General features: G+C 40.9%; 3 protein-coding genes across 3 annotated transcripts; all 3 read left to right on the top strand.

The window, feature by feature from the left end:
* Nucleotides 1-2,057: 2,057 nt before the first annotated feature.
* LOC134496851 (olfactory receptor 11H6-like) lies at nucleotides 2,058-2,984 on the top strand. Its single transcript, XM_063302566.1, has one exon. The coding sequence runs from the start codon at nucleotides 2,139-2,141 to the stop codon at nucleotides 2,982-2,984; it is 846 nt and encodes a 281-aa protein (XP_063158636.1). The 5' UTR covers nucleotides 2,058-2,138.
* A 9,001-nt stretch (nucleotides 2,985-11,985) lies between these two features.
* On the top strand, nucleotides 11,986-12,945 carry LOC134496850 (olfactory receptor 11G2-like). Its single transcript, XM_063302565.1, has one exon. It carries the CDS (start codon nucleotides 11,995-11,997, stop codon nucleotides 12,943-12,945), a length of 951 nt encoding a protein of 316 aa, XP_063158635.1. The 5' UTR covers nucleotides 11,986-11,994.
* A 12,216-nt stretch (nucleotides 12,946-25,161) lies between these two features.
* On the top strand, nucleotides 25,162-26,121 carry LOC134496849 (olfactory receptor 11G2-like). Its single transcript, XM_063302564.1, has one exon. It carries the CDS (start codon nucleotides 25,171-25,173, stop codon nucleotides 26,119-26,121), a length of 951 nt encoding a protein of 316 aa, XP_063158634.1. The 5' UTR covers nucleotides 25,162-25,170.
* The last annotated feature ends 621 nt before the right edge of the window (nucleotides 26,122-26,742 follow it).

The raw sequence follows: 26,742 nt of genomic DNA, 5'->3' as shown, positions 1-26,742 counted from the left end.
ATCAGAGGCAGCAAAACTACACCAACCGTAAGACCAAGTCTCTGAGCCTGGAAACAGTAATGCCTGTTTGCAAAATATTGCAGAATTAGGACAGATGGACATTCTGATATCTGATATCCATTCAGTGAAGCAAGATGGTATATATCCTGAAAAATGTCTCCAGGGTACTTGGGTATTACTATTATTTTATTTTAGCAGCTGAAAATTTTTTGGTAACATTTCAAATGTGACTGCCTCCTCTACAACACATTATCTCCACTTGTGAGCTCAGAAGAGTTGACTTTTAGGCAGGATGAAAGGAATGATCACCTGCAAGAATTAACTGCATTCTACTGTGAGAAGGCATAGCATCTTTCCATTCAAAACTTAAGCAGGCCCAAAGAAACACCCTTTGGGGTTCATGGATAACAATCTCTGTTCTTGAGAGACACAATCCCCAAGGGGCACCCAGTGCCTAACACCAGCCTTCTGGGCTTGTGAATCACACAGCACATCCTTTCTTCTTGCTCAGTCCCCAAATACAATTTTTAAGCACCACTGTAAGAATGAAGAGGTGACAGCCTTTTCTCATTCCCTAATCCCAACACATTTCAACATCCTTCCTGCTGGAGGGAGTAACACTGAGGTAAAGCATGAACTATTCTTCTAAGAGAAGAAGGATTTACTTTGTGAGGAAGGACCACAGAGGGGTTAATTTGACCAGCTACCACCTTCTCAAGAAAGAAAAGGTTTGGTCAGGGACATGCTATGAGAACAATAAGTGATGACTAGCAACAATAAGCCACAGCTCTGGTTTTTGAACTACATTTCTAATTGTAATTCAGTCAGACAAATATATGGGTTACCTGCTTTCACTGATACCGGTTAACAAATGTCCAACTCTGTTTATTAGCTTTTCTACTTTGCATATTTATCTCAGTGCAAAATGATGTTTAATTTCTAGACTAATGGGTCCTTCTCTTGGGAAAGCAGACTGTGCAGTTGGACTTTAAATGAAGGATTCATCTCAACTACTTGGAAACAGAATGCCAGATGCACTTTCTGCTTTCTCCTCCCTGAATATCCCCTTTCAAATAGGGAAGACTAAGCCTCCAAAAGAGAAAGATTTGGGAGAAATATAATCGAATAATGAGCACATGTTTCAATGCAATGGAACCTCTTTTCAAGGATTAGGGAGTGTCTAATAAGGAAGCAGCTTTGCCTGAGCACCAGAGGAAACAATATTGTATTTAATAAAGAGTTGATCTGATACAAGAGAGCTTCCTGCATTCCTGGGAAACCCAATGGAGAAGTTCAAAAATATTTTCAAACAAGGTCTTTTCTCAAGAAATGCTATCGTATTTGAGAATTGCACAGATTATGTACTCTTGCACTCTGTAAATGCCTGGGAGAGCTGGTGATGGCCATGCAGCTTTTGGAAAGAAAGAGTGGGATGAAATTCCCATCAGTGTTTTATCCTGCCTTCTATAGCTACAGAGAATGGAACTGCATAGAAAGCAGTGAGAGATGATAAGCCCTTAATGCTGGCCAGACCTATGGCAAATGGTAGTCAGACTGATGTCTCCTTTGCTCTCTTCACAGTTCTTCAAGAAGGCAATGAGCCATTTTATTACAAACTTCATGATCTTCAGACATTGTATTCAGATTCATCTGAAGGGACAGAGGGTGATATAAATAAAAAATCCCCTTCCTTCCTTCCTTCCTCCCTCCCTCCCCCTCTCTTGCTCCAATTAATTTTTAATCACAGTATGAAAAAAGGTAAAACCTGCTGATGATGGATTTAAAAAGTGTGGTTGGTTAATATACTATGCATTAGTATTTATTTTCTTTGCACCAAATATTTACAGAAATTTATGCAAAATTAGAGTCAGAAGACGTTAGAGTACTTTGATGTCCCCGTCACTACACACATACAAGCATATACAGATACACCAACATGGGGATTTTTGCTTAGCTTCTTCTTTTGGAAGGAAAGTGGTAAAATGAAGTTATAGAATATGGTTCAAGATGGAAATTATCTTATTTTATTCCAGATGGTACCAACCAACTGGACTTCAGCTGAGGAATTTGTTTTATTAGGGTTTGGAATTGGACTGCACAACCGCTTGCTGCTCCTCATCTTTTTCACTATTCTCTACATGCTCACCTTGGCTGAGAACATCACCATTATTAGCCTGGTGCTTCTGGACACCCACCTGGGCCAGCTGCCTATGTATATCCTGCTGAGCAACTTCTCCTGGCTGGAAATGTGCTATGTGTCCACCACAGTGCCTCGCATGCTCTTTGATTTAGCAGTCCCTGGTGGGATCATTTCCTTCAATGAGTGTTTCATCCAATTCTACATCTTCTTCTCCCTTGGCTGCACTGAATGTTTTTTCCTCTCAGCCATGGCCTTGGATCGATATCTGTCCATCTGCCACCCACTGCACTACCCACATATTATGTCTCAAAACGTCTGCTACATTCTGGTGGCTGTTTGCTGGATTGTTGGCTTTCTGTGGTACCTTGTTCCAGCAATGTTGATCTCTAGGTTGTCCTTTTGTGGCTCCAATGTCATTGATCACTTTTTGTGTGACCCTGGTCCAATCCTATCCTTGGCCTGCCCTCCACTTGGAAAAGCTCCCATTTTCAGCCAGATTTGTCTCAATGGTCTACTCATAGGCAATATCTCCTTTGTCATGGTCTCCTACAGCATTGTTATTTTCACTCTAATGAAGACCGCCAACAAAGGCAGTCGTAGGAAAGCCTTTTCTACTGTTTCCTTCCATTTAATTGTGGTCTCACTTTTCTATGGCTCAGTGGCAGGGATGTACTTAATACCAGGAGGGGAAAGTCAGGTAGGTGTCACTAAGGCAGTGACCCTCTTCTACACTGCCATTACGCCCTTTCTCAACCCCTTGATCTACTGTCTGAGGAACAATCAAGTGAAAGAAGCAGTGGGCAGATTGTTAAGGAGAAATGTGGGACTGATATGGAGGAAATAATTGTCTAATATTTGCACAAGAAAGATATCAGCAAAATCAAACTAAAATACCAAAACCTACAGACAATGCAAACTACAAAGCATGCTTCTTTAAAAGTACTGTTTATGTCATCTTGAAAATTTAAATGTCCAGCATCTTCTTTATTTCCAGATTCATCCCTGGCCTGCCTCTCGTCCTCATAATACCCCATATAGATTATTCCAAGGCTCAGTCCTGGGGCTTGTCAAGCCCTACACACCTTTGTACAATCAAGGGAGAAAAAGTACACAGATTTTAGTAAGGCATTGTAATGTAATATGGGATAAATGCAGAAGTTTGATCATTGTAAGAGGAAATTCCCAGCCTTAATTATACTGAGTTAATTAAGAGTCTCTTTCAGTTATTTGAAGTAATTCTTCAAAGCTTTCTTTCAATCTGAGGATGTTGCTATTTATGAGTTAAGTTGTCTCCTGATTTGTCAGCTATCCCTTGCCTGCTTATGTCTACTCTCTTGTCACTTCCTTTCCCAGCCTCTCCAAAATATGTTACAGATTTTGTATCTACCCTTCAATACCTTTAATTACTTGAATGAAGAAATAGAGGCAAAGCTTTTCAGATTTGCAAATGAGACAAAATGGGCTGGAATAGCTAATATCCTAGAAGACAAATATAACTTCACTTTGGAAACAAAAATCAAACTAAGTTATAGGACAGGGAATGCCTGCCAAAGCAATTGTTAGAGTGATCTTGGCATATTCATTGATTAAAGACTACGTGTAAGTTTGCACTGTGAGTGGCTTCACAAAAGGAAGTGCACATTTAGCCTGTGTCAAAAAATATAGAGAGATTCCAAATCACAGGATGTAATTTCACAAGGGTCCACCTGAGTATTGTGCCCAGTTCTTGAATACTGTACCCAGTCCACACTTTAAGAAGTCAGAGAAATTGCAACAGGCCCAGAGGTGGACCAGAAATGATGACCAGATTCTCCTATGCAAAGAACTAAAGGAATTGAGCATGTTGTCATTGAGATGGGGATACAAAAGCACCCTTCAAATATCTGAAATTACATCACACAAAAGAAAGGCAAGGCCTGTTCTCTACTCTCCCAGAATGCAGGACCCAGAATGATGGATTTACATCACAGGAAGGCAGACTCCATTTCAATGTTAGAAAAAGTATCTTAACAGTCAGAGCTATTTGACAATGCAAGCAGTGACCTAGAGTGGTAGATGGATCCACTTTAAGGAATGTGTTCAATAAGAGGCTAGGAAGCCATCTGAGATGCTTCAATTTGGTTTCCTGTGCTGAGCACCCCTCAGTGGTCTGAATGGCCTTTTCCAGCTTTGTCATTCTGATTCCATGATTCTATGTGATTTTAAAAAATAAATATTACGAGAAGCTGAATCCCGTGCTTTGCTAGGGGATAGTTGGCACATTTTCAGAAAGAAAACAAACTGGTGATTCCATAAAATGATAACTATTGTTTGAATATCACAATACAGAGAAAGTTAAAATGTCAAATCATCGTTTTAAATTGTCTTCCCAGCTCATGGAAGCAAAGGTTTATTAAGGAATGTTAAATGTTATCTTTCAACCTCACTCGAATGATCATCTCCTAATAATTTTTTGCAATGGCAATTTTGAGAGTTAAGAATAGCAAAGAAAGTAGCATATTCCCAAGGATAATATACACAATCCAGGTATTCCCATCTCCCGTAATTATTTCTAAGGCATCTCTAGACTCAGTAAACCATTATTCTACCAGGAGGTCTTGGAAGATTTTGGCTTTTGTAAAATGACAAGTTGCAGAATTCCTGCTAGGAAAATCGTTCTAACATTCTACAAGATCACCCTCAGTGTCAGTTCCTGTAAATTCTTTCTTGATACACCATAACAGTCACTTCCAATTAAATGCCCAGTCTCTGGCCCCAGTAGAAAGCAAATGGATAGTCTACCAAGGTTTTAGACATCTTAGTAGAAGCTGGGGACATGAGCAGCACCTTCTTGGTGATGGAGAAAAGAGTAAGGGAAGCTTACAGTATATTCCTCCAGTTGAGAAAAAACTTTCTTTTTAGTGTCACTTTTTATAAGAATTTTATTAAGTGTCAAGCAAAGATAAAAGCCACAGAAAAACAAAAAACTACAAAGAAAAAAAAACTAAAAATGTGTGGAAATTACAAAATTAAATTACAACAAGAGGTGATTTCTGACTTTTCACAGCAAGGATATACAACACTTTTCCATAACCAATCCCTTGCTCTATATTAAACCAAAATCACATTAATTCTATAAAGCATTCCATTGGCATATTATGAAGATCATTAAATACAGTTGCTCCTTCCCCTTATATTAAAAGATAGATAGATATCAACTTCCCTCCCAGAGATAACATTTATTTAATTATTTCCTTCCTACTACTAGTCTATACATTCCTGCCTACTATAATAAAGTTCAAACTAAAACACAAATAAATGTTCTGCCATTGTACTTGATAATACAACAATTTTAATAATCTTAGTCATATTAAACCCAAAAAATTTATTATTTTTTATTATACCTTAATAATCTTAATCCAAATTGTTAAAGATAAATGAAATCAGCCAAACCCTACAAGCAATCCAGATAAATATTCTTAAACCCTTATCCCACTTCAAAATAAACCAGAGCATTTACATATCCGCACAATACACACAGAGCTTTTTTCTTAAAAAAAAATGAACAGCCCAACTGCCCCCCTCAAAAACTCCAGCTTTTCTTCAGGAGACCTCCCATGCATAATAACCCCTTCTTTTCCATGGTGTTCCATCAGAGGATCAATTTCACTTATGGCTTGCAACTCTATCTCTCCCTTTAATTTCTTCAACTTGACTATCTGATCTTCATCCAGCATTTCAACAGAAGTTGAAGAGACATTTCTGTCACTGTTAAATTCCTCAGTTTCATCCATGACATCCCCAACCAGATGACACATTTTAGAGTTCATATTTTCCATAACGTCCTGATGCCTTGCATAAAGACTTGGTAGGAATCAGGATCTCTTTAAAATCTCAGTGGAAGTCAGAGAAAGTTTGTTTAAAATCCTCCATGTCTCAAGCAGTACATTATGGAGCCCCCTAGGAGCTTAACCAGTGAAATTCAAAGATATGAAGGAATTATGGAATGTATTTACATAAGTGAAAGTGAGATATGCAGACATTTCCCCAGGGAAAGTAGAAGCAGAAAACTGAAAGTTCAAAACAGCCGATTCAAGGTATAAGAAAATGCTAATTTCTTCAAATTTAGTACAAAAATAATAACAGGAAGAGAATTATTTACTCTCAATCCTCCTTAATATTTGGATGCAAAACAAACCAAAACTTTAAAAGATTTTTTTAAAAAATTAATCCCAAAAATAACGACGAGCACCAAGAGAATCTGCTTCTCCTTACTGTAGCAAGCCTCTCTTAGGGTAGTAAAGGTAAAGGTTTCCCTTGACATTAAGTCCAGTCATGTCCGACTCTAGGCGGCGGTGGTCATCTCCATTTCAAAGCTGAAGAGCCGGTGTTTGTCCATAGACACTTCCATGGTCATTGGCCAGCATGATTAAACAGAACACTGTTATCTGCCCGCCAAAGCGGTACCTATTAATCTACTCACATTTGCATGTTTTCGAACTGTTAGGTTGGCAGGAGCTGGGACTAGCAACGGGAGCTCACTCTGTCACGCGAATTTGAACCACTAACCTTCTGATCGGCAAGCTCAGCAGCTCAGCGGTTTAACCCGCAGCACCACCACGTCCCATCTCTTAGGGTACTCATACTTAAAAGAAGTATTAATTGGGTGATTTAGAAATGGGGTGGCCAGACTTAGTGTCCCTTTAAGTCTACTGTGTGGCTTGGAAAATGGTGACATCCCAGCCTCCCAGCTGCTCTTACCAGTCGAGCGCAAATGCTGTTTGCGATCTTCTGGCTGCAAGCAGCCATCTGGAGAACAGATGGGGTGATTCCAGATGTTTTTCTTTTTCCAGAAAAACACTCCTGTCTTCAGGAAGAATCTGCCTGAGCCCAAGAAAACTGCTGCATTGTCAGTTCTGCCTGCTGAGACCGGGGGCACAGCTGTTCAGACCTCCATGCCCCACCAGAAGTCCTAGTGTAACTTTTTAAGGTAATGATAAAGACACTCTTGACTTGATCTTGACTCCTGGTGACTGTTTCAGAGAACAGCTCGATCTTCAAGGCCTTCCTGACAACATCAGGTGGGAGCAACACCGATCTTGGGAGAGATCTTGTTCCAGAGGCAGGCACCTGGACACAGGAGGCCTGCTTCTTGGGTCTGAATAGATGATATTTGTTAATCGAAGGGATTTGAAGCACACCAACTCTGCCAGCTCTTACTGTCTGGGCAGATGCCATGGGTGATAAGTGGTCCCTCAAATAACCTGGCTGTATGCCATGTACAGCTTTACAATTTGAAACCAGCACCTGGAATTTCACCTGGAAGCATACTAGCAATGAATGCAGGTCACAAAAAAGGGGCACGCTCATCACTTCCCATGCCACTGCATTCTGGACCAGCTGAAGCTTCCGAATATTCTTCAAGAGCAGCCCCATGTGCAATGCATTGCAATAGTTAATATATATACACACATACACACATGCACATAGACACACACACACACATGCACATATTATCCTGCCTTTAGTATTTTTATAAATAATACGGTGGGGAAAATACCTAATGCTTCTTCCTTCCCAAAGTCTCCCAGCCAGCTTTCATGCCTAAGGTGGGAGTAAAACTCACGGTCTCGTGGTTTCTAGCCTGGAGCCTTTGTATGGAAAAGCATTTCTCAATGAAGCAGATTGGTAGTCTAAGAATCTAATTATACAAAATATGGTGGCCAGTGGATGCCCACAATAGTGGGAGATGCTTGGAAAAGTTTACTGAACAGGAGTAAGAACATCCATATAGAACTTTCAAATGATTTTATGGCATATTCCCAATATTCATATCAATAGTTATTCTTTACTCTGGAAAAGCAGGATGGGAATAGGAACCTTCCTGTGAACTGTATGCCTGGGAAATCTTTTAACTTTCACATCTTCAGATAGCATTCCAGGGTTCTTCACATGCTACATTTCAATTAAAAGAGCATCCTCACTTTTTAGGGTGGAATCTGAAGAATATTAGTCCACTTCTGATTTTGAATAGTTGGAAACAGAAAGAATAAAGAAATCTTTACATGGTGACCCAGATTGTTGAAAGGGTTGATTACAGTCTAAATGTTCTCTGAACAACATTAGTTTCATCTGTTAAGAACCATATTGTATTGGTTTTCACCTATAAAGTCCCATAAGGCTAGGATCCCTTTTACCAGTGTGTTCAACCTGGAAGTACTGTGATGCTACTGGTTCCCTCTCCTTGGGATGTTCGAGGGTGAGGGGCTACAAGGAAGGCTTTTTTCTGGGGAGACCCCAATCATTCCACAATAACCTACTGGCTGGGATTTAGATGGAGCCCCACTTATAGAATTCCAGGTAGATCTAAAGATATTGCTATTTCAAGGCGTTTTGGGCTTGAGACGCCAATCATATTGTGCGGTTGTAATGGCTGTTGCTTTTTTAGGACCTTTTTGTTGATTGGTGATATTATTATGTGAGCTGAATGAAGCTTGTGGAATCAGGTGGGGTATAAATTGTGTAAGCAAGCAAATAAATCTATAACAAAATGACAGATCATGTACTCCTAATATAAGTTTGTTTGTATTTTTGGAAAAATATAAAGGTATCTATTTTTCCCATCATACATATTTAAGGTGACCACAGCCCAGATTTAGGAATTGGTCCTGACAGATGGTTTGTTCAGCATCACCCAGATTGTTTGGGCATATAGATTATGGTTAGCAAGAACAGGGATTACTTTGCTGAACGGCAAAAGCATGTGGGCGCTTAGCACTTTGGTCAGCAGGAGAATATCTTGTAGCAAAGGAGAAATGATCCTACACCAAAATCAATACCCAGAAACCTGCTTAGACAATCTGGCAAAAAAAATCTACGTTTTTATCATTGCACGTCCATTGCTGGAAAAGAGCTTATAAAATCTCAGTTAAGCTTATTAGATGCACACACACATGTATCTATTGAGCAACTTTGATTCCTGCGGTCCAGAAAGACACATCTGTGTCATTTTCTTGGCAGCAGTACAGAAATCATCTACTATTGCCTTCTTCTGGGATTTTTTTTTTTTAGTAATCTATTTTTATAGCTGATGAATATCAGTTGCTTTATTTATATTCTGTGAATGGAATGGTTGTGGGATTTATGATTTATTGGTATGGTAATTAAAAAATAAGTGTCATAAACACACTGCTTGGTATTCTGTATTTTAACTGTGAGATATTCAAAGAACTTTCTTTCCCATTGTTAAGTTCTTCAGGTCAAGATCAGGAGCAACAAACTTTTAATAACCTATAGGAAAGGGGCTGTACCAATCTCACCGGAATTACTGTATCATCTTATGAAAACTTGACAGCTTCCACAGACAGTAAGAGAAGAGGCCACAAAGCTTGGAATGTTTTCACAGGTGAACTGTCCAAGGGAGCCTCACCTTGGAAAGCCTGCAGTGGTGGTTGGTAGAACAGGAGTCAATGTGGTTGAAGAAATGAAGCTTGGAACTGCTGGGGAACTCATGCCAGGAAGATTTTCAGATTAACTCCCTTCTGATTTCACAAGTTAGTTTGTCTGTGTGCTTGGGGAGATCCTTTGGTGACAGCCCCCTACCACGGTCCTCTGATGAGAATCCTACCAAACAATTTCTCACCATCAAGCACATCATAATTTATATCATCAGCAGATCCTTCGTGGTGGCTGAGCTACACCTTTGAGAAGGACCAAGGTAAGATGATGTTGTGCCACTTGGAAGGTAATTCCTGGGCAATATATGATTGAAATGTGTTGACTTAGCAGAATAATCTTATTAAATAGGAAGTCTTATACAGGCACGTTCTACCTTAAATGTTTTTTCTGATTTTAATAAATGCAACCATGGGGCTAAATTGAGACAGACCATTTCAACTGCTTCCCTACAGTGAAGCTATGGAGCAGCTTCTTTGCAGGGCTGCAAAACACCCCTTTTCTTCTAGTGGAACAAGGAACTGCAGCAGAGGTTCCCTTGACAGCAGGCTGTGAGCACGTAGTGCATTTCTCTACTCCAGAAATAGTTACGGGACTACCCTTGCACCAGTGCAAACAGGAAATATGGCTGTGCCATTGGTTGACTAGAGGGTTTTGCTTACCAGTATCTCTGATCTGTCCTTCAAGAAGCTGCTTAGCTCTAGGTCACCCTTGCTAAAAGTGAAATAGAAGTACATCTCAAACGGTTATACAAGGAAAGACTAGGTGAGTAGATGAATCCTTAAGGTTGTTTGTGGGGGAATCTCTCTCTCTCTCTCTCTCTCTCTCTGTTTGTGTGTTTGCCTTACAGAGGGGAGATCTCTTTCTTCTGTGTGTGTGTGTGTGTGTGTGTGTGTTTGCCTTCAAGTCATTCTTGACTCCTGGCGACTGCCTGGGCTAGTCCCTGCAGTTTCCTTGGGAACATTTTTGGAAGTGGTTTGTCACTGCCTCCTTCCTAAGAGGGGGAGAGACTGAAATTGTTCCACTTCTCCTTTATTACATAGGTGGTGTCTTTCCACCTATTAGTGATTTTGTGCATCACTCGTAATCTCCCATTTTTCAGCAAACTTCTGTGCTCTAGGATGCTTCTTGTTTTCTCACCTGTTGGTCATAGGCAGCTTTATTCCTTTCATTTCATTTAGCTCAGTCTTGGCTGCCAATTCATAGGCCTCCCCATCTCTTTCGGGCTGTTGACATCCTTGGTAAAGTCTTTGGCAGAACTCTATCACCCCAAAACTTAAGTCAATAGTCAGCTTACCCTCCCCTGTCAAGTACCAGTAGTTATGAATTGTACCCAGTGGTATCACAATATGTGCATGTATTTGTATGTACAAGGTAACTTGTGTATTAACTCCAATTTCTCTTTCATACAGATTTCAAAGTTACTAAATATTCAGCAAATCCTACAATGGGAGGGAGGGGTGGGACAGTAATGGGTGCTCCAGAATGAGTGCACGTATCTAAGGGTTAGTGTTTTTCTTGAGCCTCAATGCTGTTTTGGTTGTTTCTCATGTTAATGTAATCCTTTGCTTTGTTTCTTCACTGAGTTTCTTGGATAGATGGGCAAAACACATGGAATGAATGAATGAATGAATGAATGAATTGTTGTTGTTGTTTATTCGTTTAGTCGCTTCCGACTCTTCGTGACTTCATGGACCAGCCCACGCCAGAGCTTCCTGTCGGTTGTCAACACCCCCAGCTCCCCCAGGGACGAGTCCGTCACCTCTAGAATATCATCCATCCACCTTGCCCTTGGTCGGCCCCTCTTCCTTTTGCCCTCCACTCTCCCCAGCATCAGCATCTTCTCCAGGGTGTCCTGTCTTCTCATTATGTGGTCAAAGTATTTCAGTTTTAAATAAATAAATAAATAAAATAAGGAGGGAGAAATGATAAACCTCTAGTATAGGCTAGGCCTATGACAAATGGTAGAGTCATGCTGATGTCTCCTTTGCTCATTACAGACAGACTGCTAAAATCAAAAACTTCGTCATCTCCAGAAATGATGGTCAAATTCATCTGAAGGAAACCATACTAAGGGCGGCTGATATAGAATAACCATCTCATAATTCCGATTTCCCTTTCTTTCTTTTTAAGAATTATTTTAATATGGTAGGTATACTATTCAAATGATTACCTTAAACAATATGTTTGGTCAATATTGCTATAACATGCTACATAATTCAGTTCATTTTGTTTGCACCAACTGATTAATGCAACGTGACAGCACAATTTAAAGTCGTGAACCTTGGTGCACACTCTATCCACCCCATCCTATTTCATACACAAACTTGAATATTTGCTTAGTTTGTACTTTTGGAAGGTGACTGGTAAGATGAGGTAACAGAATGTGGGTCAAGATGTAAATTCTTATCTCATTCCAGATGGATTCAACCAACTGGACTTCAGCTGAGGAATTTGTTTTATTAGGGTTTGGAATTGGACTGCACAACCGCTTGCTGCTCCTCATCTTTTTCACTATTCTCTACGTGCTCACCTTGGCTGAGAACATCACCATTATTAGCCTGGTGCTTCTGGACACCCACCTGGGCCAGCTGCCCATGTATATCCTGCTGAGCAACTTCTCCTGGCTGGAACTGTGCTATGTGTCCACCGTAGTGCCTCGCATGCTCTTTGATTTAGCAGTCCCTGGTGGGATCATTTCCTTCAATGAGTGTTTCATCCAATTCTACATCTTCTTCTCCCTTGGTGGCACTGAATGTTTTTTCCTCTCAGCCATGGCCCTAGATCGGTATCTGGCCATCTGTCGCCCACTACACTACTCACATATTATGTCTCAAAACGTCTGCTACATTCTGGTGGCTGTTTGCTGGATTGTTGGCTTTCTGTGGTACCTTGTTCCAGCAATGTTGATCTCTAGGTTGTCCTTTTGTGGCTCCAATGTCATTGACCACTTTTTGTGTGACCCTGGTCCAATCCTATCCTTGGCTTGCCCTCCACTTGGAAAAGCTCCGATTTTGAGTCAGATTTGTGTCAATGGTCTGCTCCTAGGTAATATGACATTTGTTGTTCTGTCCTATGGCACTGTGATTTTCACTCTAATGAAGACCGCCAACAAAGGCAGTCGCAGGAAGGCCTTTTCTACTGTTTCCTTCCATTTAATTGTGGTCTCACTTTTCTATGGCTCAGTGGCAGGGATGTACTTAATACCAGGAGGGGAAAGTCAGGTAGGTGTCACTAAGGCAGTGACCCTCTTCTACACTGCCATTACACCCTTTCTCAACCCCTTGATCTACTGTCTGAGGAACAATCAAGTGAAAGAAGCAGTGGGCAGATTGTTAAGGAGAAATGTGGGACTGATATGGAGGAAATAATTATCTAATATTTGCACAAGAAAGATATCAGCAAAATCAAACTAAAATACCAAAACCTACAGACAATGCAAACTACAAAGCATGCTTCTTTAAAAGTACTGTTTATGTCATCTTGAAAATTTAAATGTCCAGCATCTTCTTTATTTCCAGATTCATCCCTGGCCTGCCTCTCGTCCTCATAACACCCCATATAGATTATTCCAAGGCTCAGTCCTGGGGTTGTCAAGCCCTACACACCTTTGTAAAATCAAGGGAGAAAAAGTACACAGATTTTAGTAAGGCATTTTAATGTAATATGGGATAAATGCAGAAGTTTGATCATTGTAAGAGGAAATTCCCAGCCTTAATTATACTGAGTTAATTAAGAGTCTCTTTCAGTTATTTGAAGTAATTCTTCAAAGTTTTCTTTCAATCTGAGGATGTTGCTATTTATGAGTTAAGTTGTCTCCTGATTTGTCAGCTATCCCTTGCCTGCTTATGTCTACTCTCTTGTCACTTCCTTTCCCAGCCTCTCCAAAATATGTTACAGATTTTGTATCTACTCTTCAATACCTTTAATTACTTGAATGAAGAAATAGAGGCAAAGCTTTTCAGATTTGCAAATGAGACAAAATGGGCTGGAATAGCTAATATCCTAGGAGACAAATATAACTTCACTTTGGAAACAAAAATCAAACTAAGTTATAGGACAGGGAATGCCTGCCAAAGCAATTGTTAGAGTGATCTTGGCATATTCATTGATTAAAGACTACGTGTAAGTTTGCACTGTGAGTGGCTTCACAAAAGGAAGTGCACATTTAGCCTGTGTCAAAAAATATAGAGAGATTCCAAATCACAGGATGTAATTTCACAAGGGTCCACCTGAGTATTGTGCCCAGTTCTTGAATACTGTACCCAGTCCACACTTTAAGAAGTCAGAGAAATTGCAACAGGCCCAGAGGTGGACCAGAAATGATGACCAGATTCTCCTATGTAAAGAACTAAAGGAATTGAGCATGTTATCATTGAGATGGGGATACAAAAGCACTCTTCAAATATCTGAAATTACATCATACAAAAGAAAGGCAAGGCCTGTTCTCTACTCTCCCAGAATGCAGGACCCAGAGTGATGGACTTACATCACAGGAAGGCAGACTCCATTTCAATGTTAGAAAAAGTATCTTAACAGTCAGAGCTATTTGACAATGCAAGCAGTGACCTAGAGTGGTAGATGGATCCACTTTAAGGAATGTGTTCAATAAGAGGCTAGGAAGCCATCTGAGATGCTTCAATTTGGTTTCCTGTGCTGAGCACCCCTCAGTGGTCTGAATGGCCTTTTCCAGCTTTGTCATTCTGATTCCATGATTCTATGTGATTTTAAAAAATAAATATTACGAGAAGCTGAATCCCGTGCTTTGCTAGGGGATAGTTGGCACATTTTCAGAAAGAAAACAAACCGGTGATTCCATAAAATGATAACTATTGTTTGAATATCACAATACAGAGAAAGTTAAAATGTCAAATCATTGTTTTAAATTGTCTTCCCAGCTCATGGAAGCAAAGGTTTATTAAGGAATGTTAAATGTTATCTTTCAACCTCACTCGAATGATCATCTCCTAATAATTTTTTGCAATGGCAATTTTGAGAGTTAAGAATAGCAAAGAAAGTAGCATATTCCCAAGGATAATATACACAATCCAGGTATTCCCATCTCCCGTAATTATTTCTAAGGCATCTCTAGACTCAGTAAACCATTATTCTACCAGGAGGTCTTGGAAGATTTTGGCTTTTGTAAAATGACAAGTTGCAGAATTCCTGCTAGGAAAATCGTTCTAACATTCTACAAGATCACCCTCAGTGTCAGTTCCTGTAAATTCTTTCTTGATACACCATAACAGTCACTTCCAATTAAATGCCCAGTCTCTGGCCCCAGTAGAAAGCAAATGGATAGTCTACCAAGGTTTTAGACATCTTAATAGAAGCTGGGGACATGAGCAGCACCTTCTTGGTGATGGAGAAAAGAGTAAGGGAAGCTTACAGTATATTCCTCCAGTTGAGAAAAAACTTTCTTTTTAGTGTCACTTTTTATAAGAATTTTATTAAGTGTCAAGCAAAGATAAAAGCCACAGAAAAACAAAAAACTACAAAGAAAAAAAAACTAAAAATGTGTGGAAATTACAAAATTAAATTACAACAAGAGGTGATTTCTGACTTTTCACAGCAAGGATATACAACACTTTTCCATAACCAATCCCTTGCTCTATATTAAACCAAAATCACATTAATTCTATAAAGCATTCCATTGGCATATTATGAAGATCATTAAATACAGTTGCTCCTTCCCCTTATATTAAAAGATAGATAGATATCAACTTCCCTCCCAGAGATAACATTTATTTAATTATTTCCTTCCTACTACTAGTCTATACATTCCTGCCTACTATAATAAAGTTCAAACTAAAACACAAATAAATGTTCTGCCATTGTACTTGATAATACAACAATTTTAATAATCTTAGTCATATTAAACCCAAAAAATTTATTATTTTTTATTATACCTTAATAATCTTAATCCAAATTGTTAAAGATAAATGAAATCAGCCAAACCCTACAAGCAATCCAGATAAATATTCTTAAACCCTTATCCCACTTCAAAATAAACCAGAGCATTTACATATCCCCACAATACACACAGAGCTTTTTTCTTAAAAAAAAATGAACAGCCCAACTGCCCCCCTCAAAAACTCCAGCTTTTCTTCAGGAGACCTCCCATGCATAATAACCCCTTCTTTTCCATGGTGTTCCATCAGAGGATCAATTTCACTTATGGCTTGCAACTCTATCTCTCCCTTTAATTTCTTCAACTTGACTATCTGATCTTCATCCAGCATTTCAACAGAAGTTGAAGAGACATTTCTGTCACTGTTAAATTCCTCAGTTTCATCCATGACATCCCCAACCAGATGACACATTTTAGAGTTCATATTTTCCATAACGTCCTGATGCCTTGCATAAAGACTTGCTGGAATCAGGATCTCTTTAAAATCTCAGTGGAAGTCAGAGAAAGTTTGTTTAAAATCCTCCATGTCTCAAGCAGTACATTATGGAGCCCCCTAGGAGCTTAACCAGTGAAATTCAAAGATATGAAGGAATTATGGAATGTATTTACATAAGTGAAAGTGAGATATGCAGACATTTCCCCAGGGAAAGTAGAAGCAGAAAACTGAAAGTTCAAAACAGCCGATTCAAGGTATAAGAAAATGCTAATTTCTTCAAATTTAGTACAAAAATAATAACAGGAAGAGAATTATTTACTCTCAATCCTCCTTAATATTTGGATGCAAAACAAACCAAAACTTTAAAAGATTTTTTTAAAAAATTAATCCCAAAAATAACGACGAGCACCAAGAGAATCTGCTTCTCCTTACTGTAGCAAGCCTCTCTTAGGGTAGTAAAGGTAAAGGTTTCCCTTGACATTAAGTCCAGTCGTGTCCGACTCTAGGCGGCGGTGGTCATCTCCATTTCAAAGCTGAAGAGCCGGTGTTTGTCCGTAGACACTTCCATGGTCATTGGCCAGCATGATTAAACAGAACACTGTTATCTGCCCGCCAAAGCGGTACCTATTAATCTACTCACATTTGCATGTTTTCGAACTGTTAGGTTGGCAGGAGCTGGGACTAGCAACGGGAGCTCACTCTGTCACGCGAATTTGAACCACTAACCTTCTGATCGGCAAGCTCAGCAGCTCAGCGGTTTAACCCGCAGCACCACCACGTCCCATCTCTTAGGGTACTCATACTTAAAAGAAGTATTAATTGGGTGATTTAGAAATGGGGTGGCCAGACTTAGTGTCCCTTTAAGTCTACTGTGTGGCTTGGAAAATGGTGACATCCCAGCCTCCCAGCTGCTCTTACCAGTCGAGCGCAAATGCTGTTTGCGATCTTCTGGCTGCAAGCAGCCATCTGGAGAACAGATGGGGTGATTCCAGATGTTTTTCTTTTTCCAGAAAAACACTCCTGTCTTCAGGAAGAATCTGCCTGAGCCCAAGAAAACTGCTGCATTGTCAGTTCTGCCTGCTGAGACCGGGGGCACAGCTGTTCAGACCTCCATGCCCCACCAGAAGTCCTAGTGTAACTTTTTAAGGTAATGATAAAGACACTCTTGACTTGATCTTGACTCCTGGTGACTGTTTCAGAGAACAGCTTGATCTTCAAGGCCTTCCTGACAACATCAGGTGGGAGCAACACCGATCTTGGGAGAGATCTTGTTCCAGAGGCAGGCACCTGGACACAGGAGGCCTGCTTCTTGGGTCTGAATAGATGATATTTGTTAATCGAAGGGATTTGAAGCACACCAACTCTGCCAGCTCTTACTGTCTGGGCAGATGCCATGGGTGATAAGTGGTCCCTCAAATAACCTGGCTGTATGCCATGTACAGCTTTACAATTTGAAACCAGCACCTGGAATTTCACCTGGAAGCATACTAGCAATGAATGCAGGTCACAAAAAAGGGGCACGCTCATCACTTCCCATGCCACTGCATTCTGGACCAGCTGAAGCTTCCGAATATTCTTCAAGAGCAGCCCCATGTGCAATGCATTGCAATAGTTAATATATATACACACATACACACATGCACATAGACACACACACACACATGCACATATTATCCTGCCTTTAGTATTTTTATAAATAATACGGTGGGGAAAATACCTAATGCTTCTTCCTTCCCAAAGTCTCCCAGCCAGCTTTCATGCCTAAGGTGGGAGTAAAACTCACGGTCTTGTGGTTTCTAGCCTGGAGCCTTTGTATGGAAAAGCATTTCTCAATGAAGCAGATTGGTAGTCTAAGAATCTAATTATACAAAATATGGTGGCCAGTGGATGCCCACAATAGTGGGAGATGCTTGGAAAAGTTTACTGAACAGGAGTAAGAACATCCATATAGAACTTTCAAATGATTTTATGGCATATTCCCAATATTCATATCAATAGTTATTCTTTACTCTGGAAAAGCAGGATGGGAATAGGAACCTTCCTGTGAATTGTATGCCTGGGAAATCTTTTAACTTTCACATCTTCAGATAGCATTCCAGGGTTCTTCACATGCTACATTTCAATTAAAAGAGCATCCTCACTTTTTAGGGTGGAATCTGAAGAATATTAGTCCACTTCTGATTTTGAATAGTTGGAAACAGAAAGAATAAAGAAATCTTTACATGGTGACCCAGATTGTTGAAAGGGTTGATTACAGTGTAAATGTTCTCTGAACAACATTAGTTTCATCTGTTAAGAACCATATTGTATTGGTTTTCACCTATAAAGTCCCATAAGGCTAGGATCCCTTTTACCAGTGTCTTCAACCTGGAAGTACTGTGATGCTACTGGTTCCCTCTCCTTGGCATGTTCGAGGGTGAGGGGCTACAAGGAAGGCTTTTTTCTGGGGAGACCCCAATCATTCCAGAATAACCTACCGGCTGGGATTTAGATGGAGCCCCACTTATAGAATTCCAGGTAGATCTAAAGATATTGCTATTTCATGGAGTTCTGGGGCTTGAGACACCAATCATATTGTGCGGTTGTAATGGCTGTTGCTTTAAAGGACCTTTTTGGTGATTGATGGTATTATTATGTGAGCTGAATGAAGCTTGTGGAATCAGGTGGGGTATAAATTGTGTAAGCAAGCAAATAAATCTATAACAAAATGACAGATCATGTACTCCTAATATAAGTTTGTTTGTATTTTTGGAAAAATATAAAGGTATCTATTTTTCCAATCATTCTTATTTAAGGTGACCACAGCCCAGATTTAGGAATTGGTCCTGACAGATGGTTTGTTCAGCATCACCCAGATTGTTTGGGCATATAGATTATGGTTAGCAAGAACAGGGATTACTTTGCCGAACGGCAAAACCATGTGGGCACTTAGCACTTTGGTCAGCAGGAGAATATCTTGTAGCAAAGGAGAAATGATCCTACACCAAAATCAATACCCAGAAACCTGCTTAGACAATCTGGCAAAAAAAATCTACGTTTTTATCATTGCACGTCCATTGCTGGAAAAGAGCTTATAAAATCTCAGTTAAGCTTATTAGATGCACACACACATGTATCTATTGAGCAACTTTGATTCCTGCGGTCCAGACAGACACATCTGTGTCATTTTCTTGGCAGCAGTACAGAAATCATCTACTATTGCCTTCTTCTGGGATTTTTTTTTTTTTTAGTAATCTATTTTTATAGCTGATGAATATCAGTTGCTTTATTTATATTCTGTGAATGGAATGGTTGGGGGATTTATGATTTATTGGTATGGTAATTAAAAAATAAGTGTCATAAACACACTGCTTGGTATTCTGTATTTTAACTGTGAGATATTCAAAGAACTTTCTTTCCCATTGTTAAGTTCTTCAGGTCAAGATCAGGAGCAACAAACTTTTAATAACCTTTAGGACAGGGACTGTACCAATCTCACCGGAATTACTGTATCATCTTATGAAAACTTGACAGCTTCCACAGACAGTAAGAGAAGAGGCCACAAAGCTTGGAATGTTTTCACAGGTGAACTGTCCAAGGGAGCCTCACCTTGGAAAGCCTGCAGTGGTGGTTGGTAGAACAGGAGTCAATGTGGTTGAAGAAATGAAGCTTGGAACTGCTGGGGAACTCATGCCAGGAAGATTTTCAGATTAACTCCTTTCTGATTTCACAAGTTAGTTTGTCTGTGTGCTTGGGGAGATCCTTTGGTGACAGCCCCCTACCACGGTCCTCTGATGAGAATCCTACCAAACAATTTCTCACCATCAAGCACATCATAATTTATATCATCAGCAGATCCTTCGTGGTGGCTGAGCTATACCTTTGAGAAGGACCAAGGTAAGATGATGTTGTGCCACTTGGAAGGTAATTCCTGGGCAATATATGATTGAAATGTGTTGACTTAGCAGAATAATCTTATTAAATAGGAAGTCTTATACAGGCACGTTCTACCTTAAATGTTTTTTCTGATTTTAATAAATGCAACCCTGGGGCTAAATTGAGACAGACCATTTCAACTGCTTCCCTACAGTGAAGCTACGGAGCAGCTTCTTTGCAGGGCTGCAAAACACCCCTTTTCTTCTAGTGGAACAAGGAACTGCAGCAGAGGTTCCCTTGACAGCAGGCTGTGAGCACGTAGTGCATTTCTCTACTCCAGAAATAGTTACGGGACTACCCTTGCACCAGTGCAAACAGGAAATATGGCTGTGCCATTGGTTGACTAGAGGGTTTTGCTCACCCGTATCTCTGATCTGTCCTTCAAGAAGCTGCTTAGCTCTAGGTCACCCTTGCTAAAAGTGAAATAGAAGTACATCTCAAACAGTCATACAAGGAAAGACTAGGTGAGTAGATGAATCCTTAAGGTTGTTTGGGGGGGAATCTCTCTCTCTCTCTCTCTCTCTCTCTCTGTGTGTGTTTGCCTTCCAGAGGGGAGATCTCTTTCTTCTGTGTGTGTGTGTGTGTGTGTGTGTGTGTGTTTGCCTTCAAGTCATTCTTGACTCCTGGCGACTGCCTGGACTAGTCCCTGCAGTTTGCTTGGGAACCTTTTTGGAAGTGGTTTGTCACTGCCTCCTTCCTAGGGCTGGGAGAGACTGAAATTGTTCCACTTCTCCTTTATTACATAGGTGGTGTCTTTCCACCTATTAGTGATTTTGTGCATCACTGGTAATCTCCCATTTTTCAGCAAACCTCTGTGCTCTAGGATGCTTCTTGTTTTCCATCGGACTATATTAAGCCAGACCATTTCAACTGCTTCTTCCCTTTCTTCTTGCAGGAAGGCCCTAGAAGGACATCCCTAGAAAACCTGCTATTTTTTTAGTTATTGTACAGGTTGAAGTAGAATAAATGCTCAATCTATAATCCACGTTATTCTTGCCTGTCAATGGAGCATAGCTCTTTCATTCTTTGGAGACTGCAAGGGCTCAGTAAAAAGCAGAATTAGAATTAAGGCAAATTGTTTCTGAAGCAATTCAGAAGTCATGCTATTTCACCTCTTTTTTTAAAAAAAATTACAGTGCTGTGTCTGTAGTGAGTTGAAAGGAACAAGCAGGTAGAGAATATATTACAAATGCCAAATTTGAGTCATTCCTGTGGAAACCTATCCAGAAACTCACCACTAAAGTCACGTAACTCCTGATTCCATTGGAAAGATATTTTCACAGAGGCTCCGCCTGCTAGCCATGGTGGCTTGTAATAAGCATTGATAGATTCATCCTGTATTAGTGTATCTGACCCTGAAAAGCCACAAATGCACTGTAGCAAGAGAGCAGCAAATTTCATTAGTTACAGTATATGGTGTGTGAAATAGCATTCTTGGGAATTTCTTTTTCTCCTTTCTGAACTCAGGGCTGTTCTTCAAAACAAGCAAACCTAAGGCACCAAGTTACCACGAGGTGAAAGGTCACCTGTGCAAGCCCTGAGTCATGGCTGACCCTTTGTGGGGATGCCGCTTTCGTGACGTTTTCTTGGCAGACTGTAGAGCGGGGTGGTTTGCCATTGCCTTCCCCAGTCATCACCTTCCCCAGCAAGCCGGGTGCTCATTTGACCAACCTCAGAAGGATGGAAGGCTGAGTCGACCTGAGCCGGCTACCCGAATCCACCTTCCGCTGGGATCAAACTCGGGTCATGGGGAGAGTTTCGGTTGCAATACTGCCACCTACCGCTCTGCGCCACACGAGGCTGTTAGCATAGTTACCATAGTTTCTTCAAAACTTATTCTATAGCCCCAGTTGTAAAAAATCTATCTGCTGTAGTGATTTGAAAGGAGAAAGCAGGTAGGCAATATGTCACCCCTATGGAACTCGTGTTGAGTTCCATCAGCTTGGTAATAAAAACAACCTTATTCCATTGGAATGATATTTTCAGGGGAAGATAAGGCATTCTTTCACACTGTATTGGTGAGTCCAATGAGAAAGGACATGGTCTTCACTAGAACACAACTTGTGATGGGTTGTATGTGGGGGGAGGGGGAAAGCTGTTTCTTTTGCATCTGCCAAAAGCAGCAATGGACACTGCTACAGAGATGTCAGCATAGTTTACTATCGTAGGAGCTGGCACATTGATCTCTGGGTCTGCAAGATTTGGATAGTTTCAGTAGATTTACTATTTAGAGACTGGGTTCTCACCACACATTGAACTTAACAAAAATAGATATGCATGTTGTGATCCAGAGCACAGAAGATTGCAAATTATGACTTGTTATGGGTTGTATGTGGGGGGAGGGGGAGGGGGAAGCTGTTTCTTTTTTAATCTCTTGGATTGTATCTGCCAAAAGCAACAATGGACGCCGTTGCAGAGATGTCAGCATATTTTACTGTCATAGGAGCTGGCAGTCCTATACCTTGATCTCTATAAAACTGACATCAGACCTGCCTCAGTGAAAAGGCCATCCATTTCTACAGCTGGCAGGAAAGAACACCGAAAGCTTGTAACAACTTTTCTACCTTTGGGAACAGATTTTTAAAGCAATAGTTGGCACATCTTTTAGCCAAGGACGTGATATACTCAAAGATGCCAGAGAGCAAGATGTGCAGTTCTTCCACACGGTAGCTATCAAGTGCGCAGTCATTTAAATCAACTAAAGTGCAGTTATACTGTGTGGGAGCAGGTGGAAAACACTGCCAGCTTCAAGAAGTGCTGCTCAGGAACAGGACAGGGCTTCAGTCTGTCCTGAGAGCCCAAGGGAAGAGAGAGAGGATGTGGGGAACACTTCACTTGGTGCTGATAACTGGCAGCAGGAGACCTGCAGTTCCTCTCCTGCCACTTCTCTGAGGCCAAGTGATGGTCATTCCATGGGATCAGAGGATGGGCACCAAATGTCCCATTCTCTGCTGCTTGTCTCCCCCAATTTTCTCCCCTATTTCTCCCGCTGCCCATGGCAAGAGAGGCAGTCAGGGAGAAGAAGCTCTTTCCCACCTTCTTTCCCCACCTCTTTTTATGGGGGAGAAGTGGGATAGCAGGTCTTCTATTGCCAGTTCTCCAGCCCATGCAATGATCACTTCATGGCTCAGGGAACAAGCGACCAAGGAGCTGTTCCTCCCTCTCTGAAACTCTGCTCCCGCCACTCAGGCAAAGCGGGGGAAAGAAGAAGGAATAACTGGGAAAAGCTCATTTCCCCTGTTGGCGGTGGGATGGGAGCAACTTTGCAGCCAGCAGCCCATGCAAAAGCTGTCCAGGCCTTCCTTGCAGGGCTGTTGGCTACTTCTGATGGCATCCCTACAGTGAAGCTACGGAGCAGCTTCTTTGCAGGGCTGCAAAACACCCCTTTTCTTCTAGTGGAACAAGAAACTGCAGCAGAGGTTCCCTTGACAGCAGGCTGTGAGGACGTAGTGCATTTCTGTACTCCAGAAATAGTTACGGGACTACCCTTGCACCAGTGCAAACAGGAAATATGGCTGTGCCATTGGTTGACTAGAGGGTTTTGCTTACCAGTATCTCTGATCTGTCCTTCAAGAAGCTGCTTAGCTCTAGGTCACCCTTGCTAAAAGTAAAATAGAAGTACATCTCAAACAGTCATACAAGGAAAGACTAGGTGAGTAGATGAATCCTTAAGGTTGTTTGTGGGGGAATCTCTCTCTCTCTCTCTCTCTCTCTCTCTCTCTCTGTGTGTGTCTGTGTGTGTCTGTGTGTGTGTGTTTGCCTTCCAGAGGGGAGATCTCTTTCTCTGTGTGTGTGTCTGTGTGTGTGTGTTTGCCTTCAAGTCATTCTTGACTCCTGGCAACTGCCTGGACTAGTCCCTGCAGTTTGCTTGGGAACCTTTTTGGAAGTGGTTTGTCACTGCCTCCTTCCTAAGAGGGGGAGAGACTGAAATTGTTCCACTTCTCCTTTATTACATAGGTGGTGTCTTTCCACCTATTAGTGATTTTGTGCATCACTGGTAATCTCCCATTTTTCAGCAAACTTCTGTGCTCTAGGATGCTTCTTGTTTTCTCACCTGTTGGTCATAGGCAGCTTTATTCCTTTCATTTCATTTAGCTCAGTCTTGGCTGCCAAATCATAGGCCTCCCCATCTCTTTCGGGCTGTTGACATCCTTGGTAAAGTCTTTGGCAGAACTCTATCACCCCAAAACTTAAGTCAATAGTCAGCTTACCCTCCCCTGTCAAATATCAGTAGTTATGAATTGTACCCAGTGGTATCACAATATGTGCATGTATTTGTATGTACAAGGTAACTTGTGTATTAACTCCAATTTCTCTTTCATACAGATTTCAAAGTTACTAAATATTCAGCAAATCCTACAATGGGAGGGAGGGGTGGGAGAGTAATGGGTGCTCCAGAACAAGTGCACGTATCTAAGGGTTAGTGTTTTTCTTGAGCCTCAATGCTGTTTTGGTTGTTTCTCATGTTAATGTAATCCTTTGCTTTGTTTCTTCACTGAGTTTCTTGGATAGATGGGCAAAACACATGGAATGAATGAATGAATGAATGAATGAATTGTTGTTGTTGTTTATTCGTTTAGTCGCTTCCGACTCTTCGTGACTTCATGGACCAGCCCACGCCAGAGCTTCCTGTCGGTTGTCAACACCCCCAGCTCCCCCAGGGACCAGTCCGTCACCTCTAGAATATCATCCATCCACCTTGCCCTTGGTCGGCCCCTCTTCCTTTTGCCCTCCACTCTCCCCAGCATCAGCATCTTCTCCAGGGTGTCCTGTCTTCTCATTATGTGGTCAAAGTATTTCAGTTTTAAATAAATAAATAAATAAAATAAGGAGGGAGAAATGATAAACCTCTAGTATAGGCTAGGCCTATGACAAATGGTAGAGTCATGCTGATGTCTCCTTTGCTCATTACAGACAGACTGCTAAAATCAAAAACTTCGTCATCTCCAGAAATGATGGTCAAATTCATCTGAAGGAAACCATACTAAGGGCGGCTGATATAGAATAACCATCTCATAATTCCGATTTCCCTTTCTTTCTTTTTAAGAATTATTTTAATATGGTAGGTATACTATTCAAATGATTACCTTAAACAATATGTTTGGTCAATATTGCTATAACATGCTACATAATTCAGTTCATTTTGTTTGCACCAACTGATTAATGCAACATGACAGCACAATTTAAAGTCGTGAACCTTGGTGCACACTCTATCCACCCCATCCTATTTCATACACAAACTTGAATATTTGCTTAGTTTGTACTTTTGGAAGGTGACTGGTAAGATGAGGTAACAGAATGTGGGTCAAGATGTAAATTCTTATCTCATTCCAGATGGATTCAACCAACTGGACTTCAGCTGAGGAATTTGTTTTATTAGGGTTTGGAATTGGACTGCACAACCGCTTGCTGCTCCTCATCTTTTTCACTATTCTCTACGTGCTCACCTTGGCTGAGAACATCACCATTATTAGCCTGGTGCTTCTGGACACCCACCTGGGCCAGCTGCCCATGTATATCCTGCTGAGCAACTTCTCCTGGCTGGAACTGTGCTATGTGTCCACCGTAGTGCCTCGCATGCTCTTTGATTTAGCAGTCCCTGGTGGGATCATTTCCTTCAATGAGTGTTTCATCCAATTCTACATCTTCTTCTCCCTTGGTGGCACTGAATGTTTTTTCCTCTCAGCCATGGCCCTAGATCGGTATCTGGCCATCTGTCGCCCACTACACTACTCACATATTATGTCTCAAAACGTCTGCTACATTCTGGTGGCTGTTTGCTGGATTGTTGGCTTTCTGTGGTACCTTGTTCCAGCAATGTTGATCTCTAGGTTGTCCTTTTGTGGCTCCAATGTCATTGACCACTTTTTGTGTGACCCTGGTCCAATCCTATCCTTGGCTTGCCCTCCACTTGGAAAAGCTCCCATTTTGAGTCAGATTTGTGTCAATGGTCTGCTCCTAGGTAATATGACATTTGTTGTTCTGTCCTATGGCACTGTGATTTTCACTCTAATGAAGACCGCCAACAAAGGCAGTCGCAGGAAGGCCTTTTCTACTGTTTCCTTCCATTTAATTGTGGTCTCACTTTTCTATGGCTCAGTGGCAGGGATGTACTTAATACCAGGAGGGGAAAGTCAGGTAGGTGTCACTAAGGCAGTGACCCTCTTCTACACTGCCATTACACCCTTTCTCAACCCCTTGATCTACTGTCTGAGGAACAATCAAGTGAAAGAAGCAGTGGGCAGATTGTTAAGGAGAAATGTGGGACTGATATGGAGGAAATAATTGTCTAATATTTGCACAAGAAAGATATCAGCAAAATCAAACTAAAATACCAAAACCTACAGACAATGCAAACTACAAAGCATGCTTCTTTAAAAGTACTGTTTATGTCATCTTGAAAATTTAAATGTCCAGCATCTTCTTTATTTCCAGATTCATCCCTGGCCTGCCTCTCGTCCTCATAACACCCCATATAGATTATTCCAAGGCTCAGTCCTGGGGTTGTCAAGCCCTACACACCTTTGTAAAATCAAGGGAGAAAAAGTACACAGATTTTAGTAAGGCATTTTAATGTAATATGGGATAAATGCAGAAGTTTGATCATTGTAAGAGGAAATTCCCAGCCTTAATTATACTGAGTTAATTAAGAGTCTCTTTCAGTTATTTGAAGTAATTCTTCAAAGTTTTCTTTCAATCTGAGGATGTTGCTATTTATGAGTTAAGTTGTCTCCTGATTTGTCAGCTATCCCTTGCCTGCTTATGTCTACTCTCTTGTCACTTCCTTTCCCAGCCTCTCCAAAATATGTTACAGATTTTGTATCTACTCTTCAATACCTTTAATTACTTGAATGAAGAAATAGAGGCAAAGCTTTTCAGATTTGCAAATGAGACAAAATGGGCTGG

Source organism: Candoia aspera, chromosome 4 (assembly GCF_035149785.1).
Source record: "Candoia aspera isolate rCanAsp1 chromosome 4, rCanAsp1.hap2, whole genome shotgun sequence".
NCBI lineage: Eukaryota > Metazoa > Chordata > Lepidosauria > Squamata > Boidae > Candoia > Candoia aspera.
The sequence above is the reverse complement of the archived record's forward strand: the minus strand, read 5'-3'. Positions and strand labels throughout refer to the sequence as shown.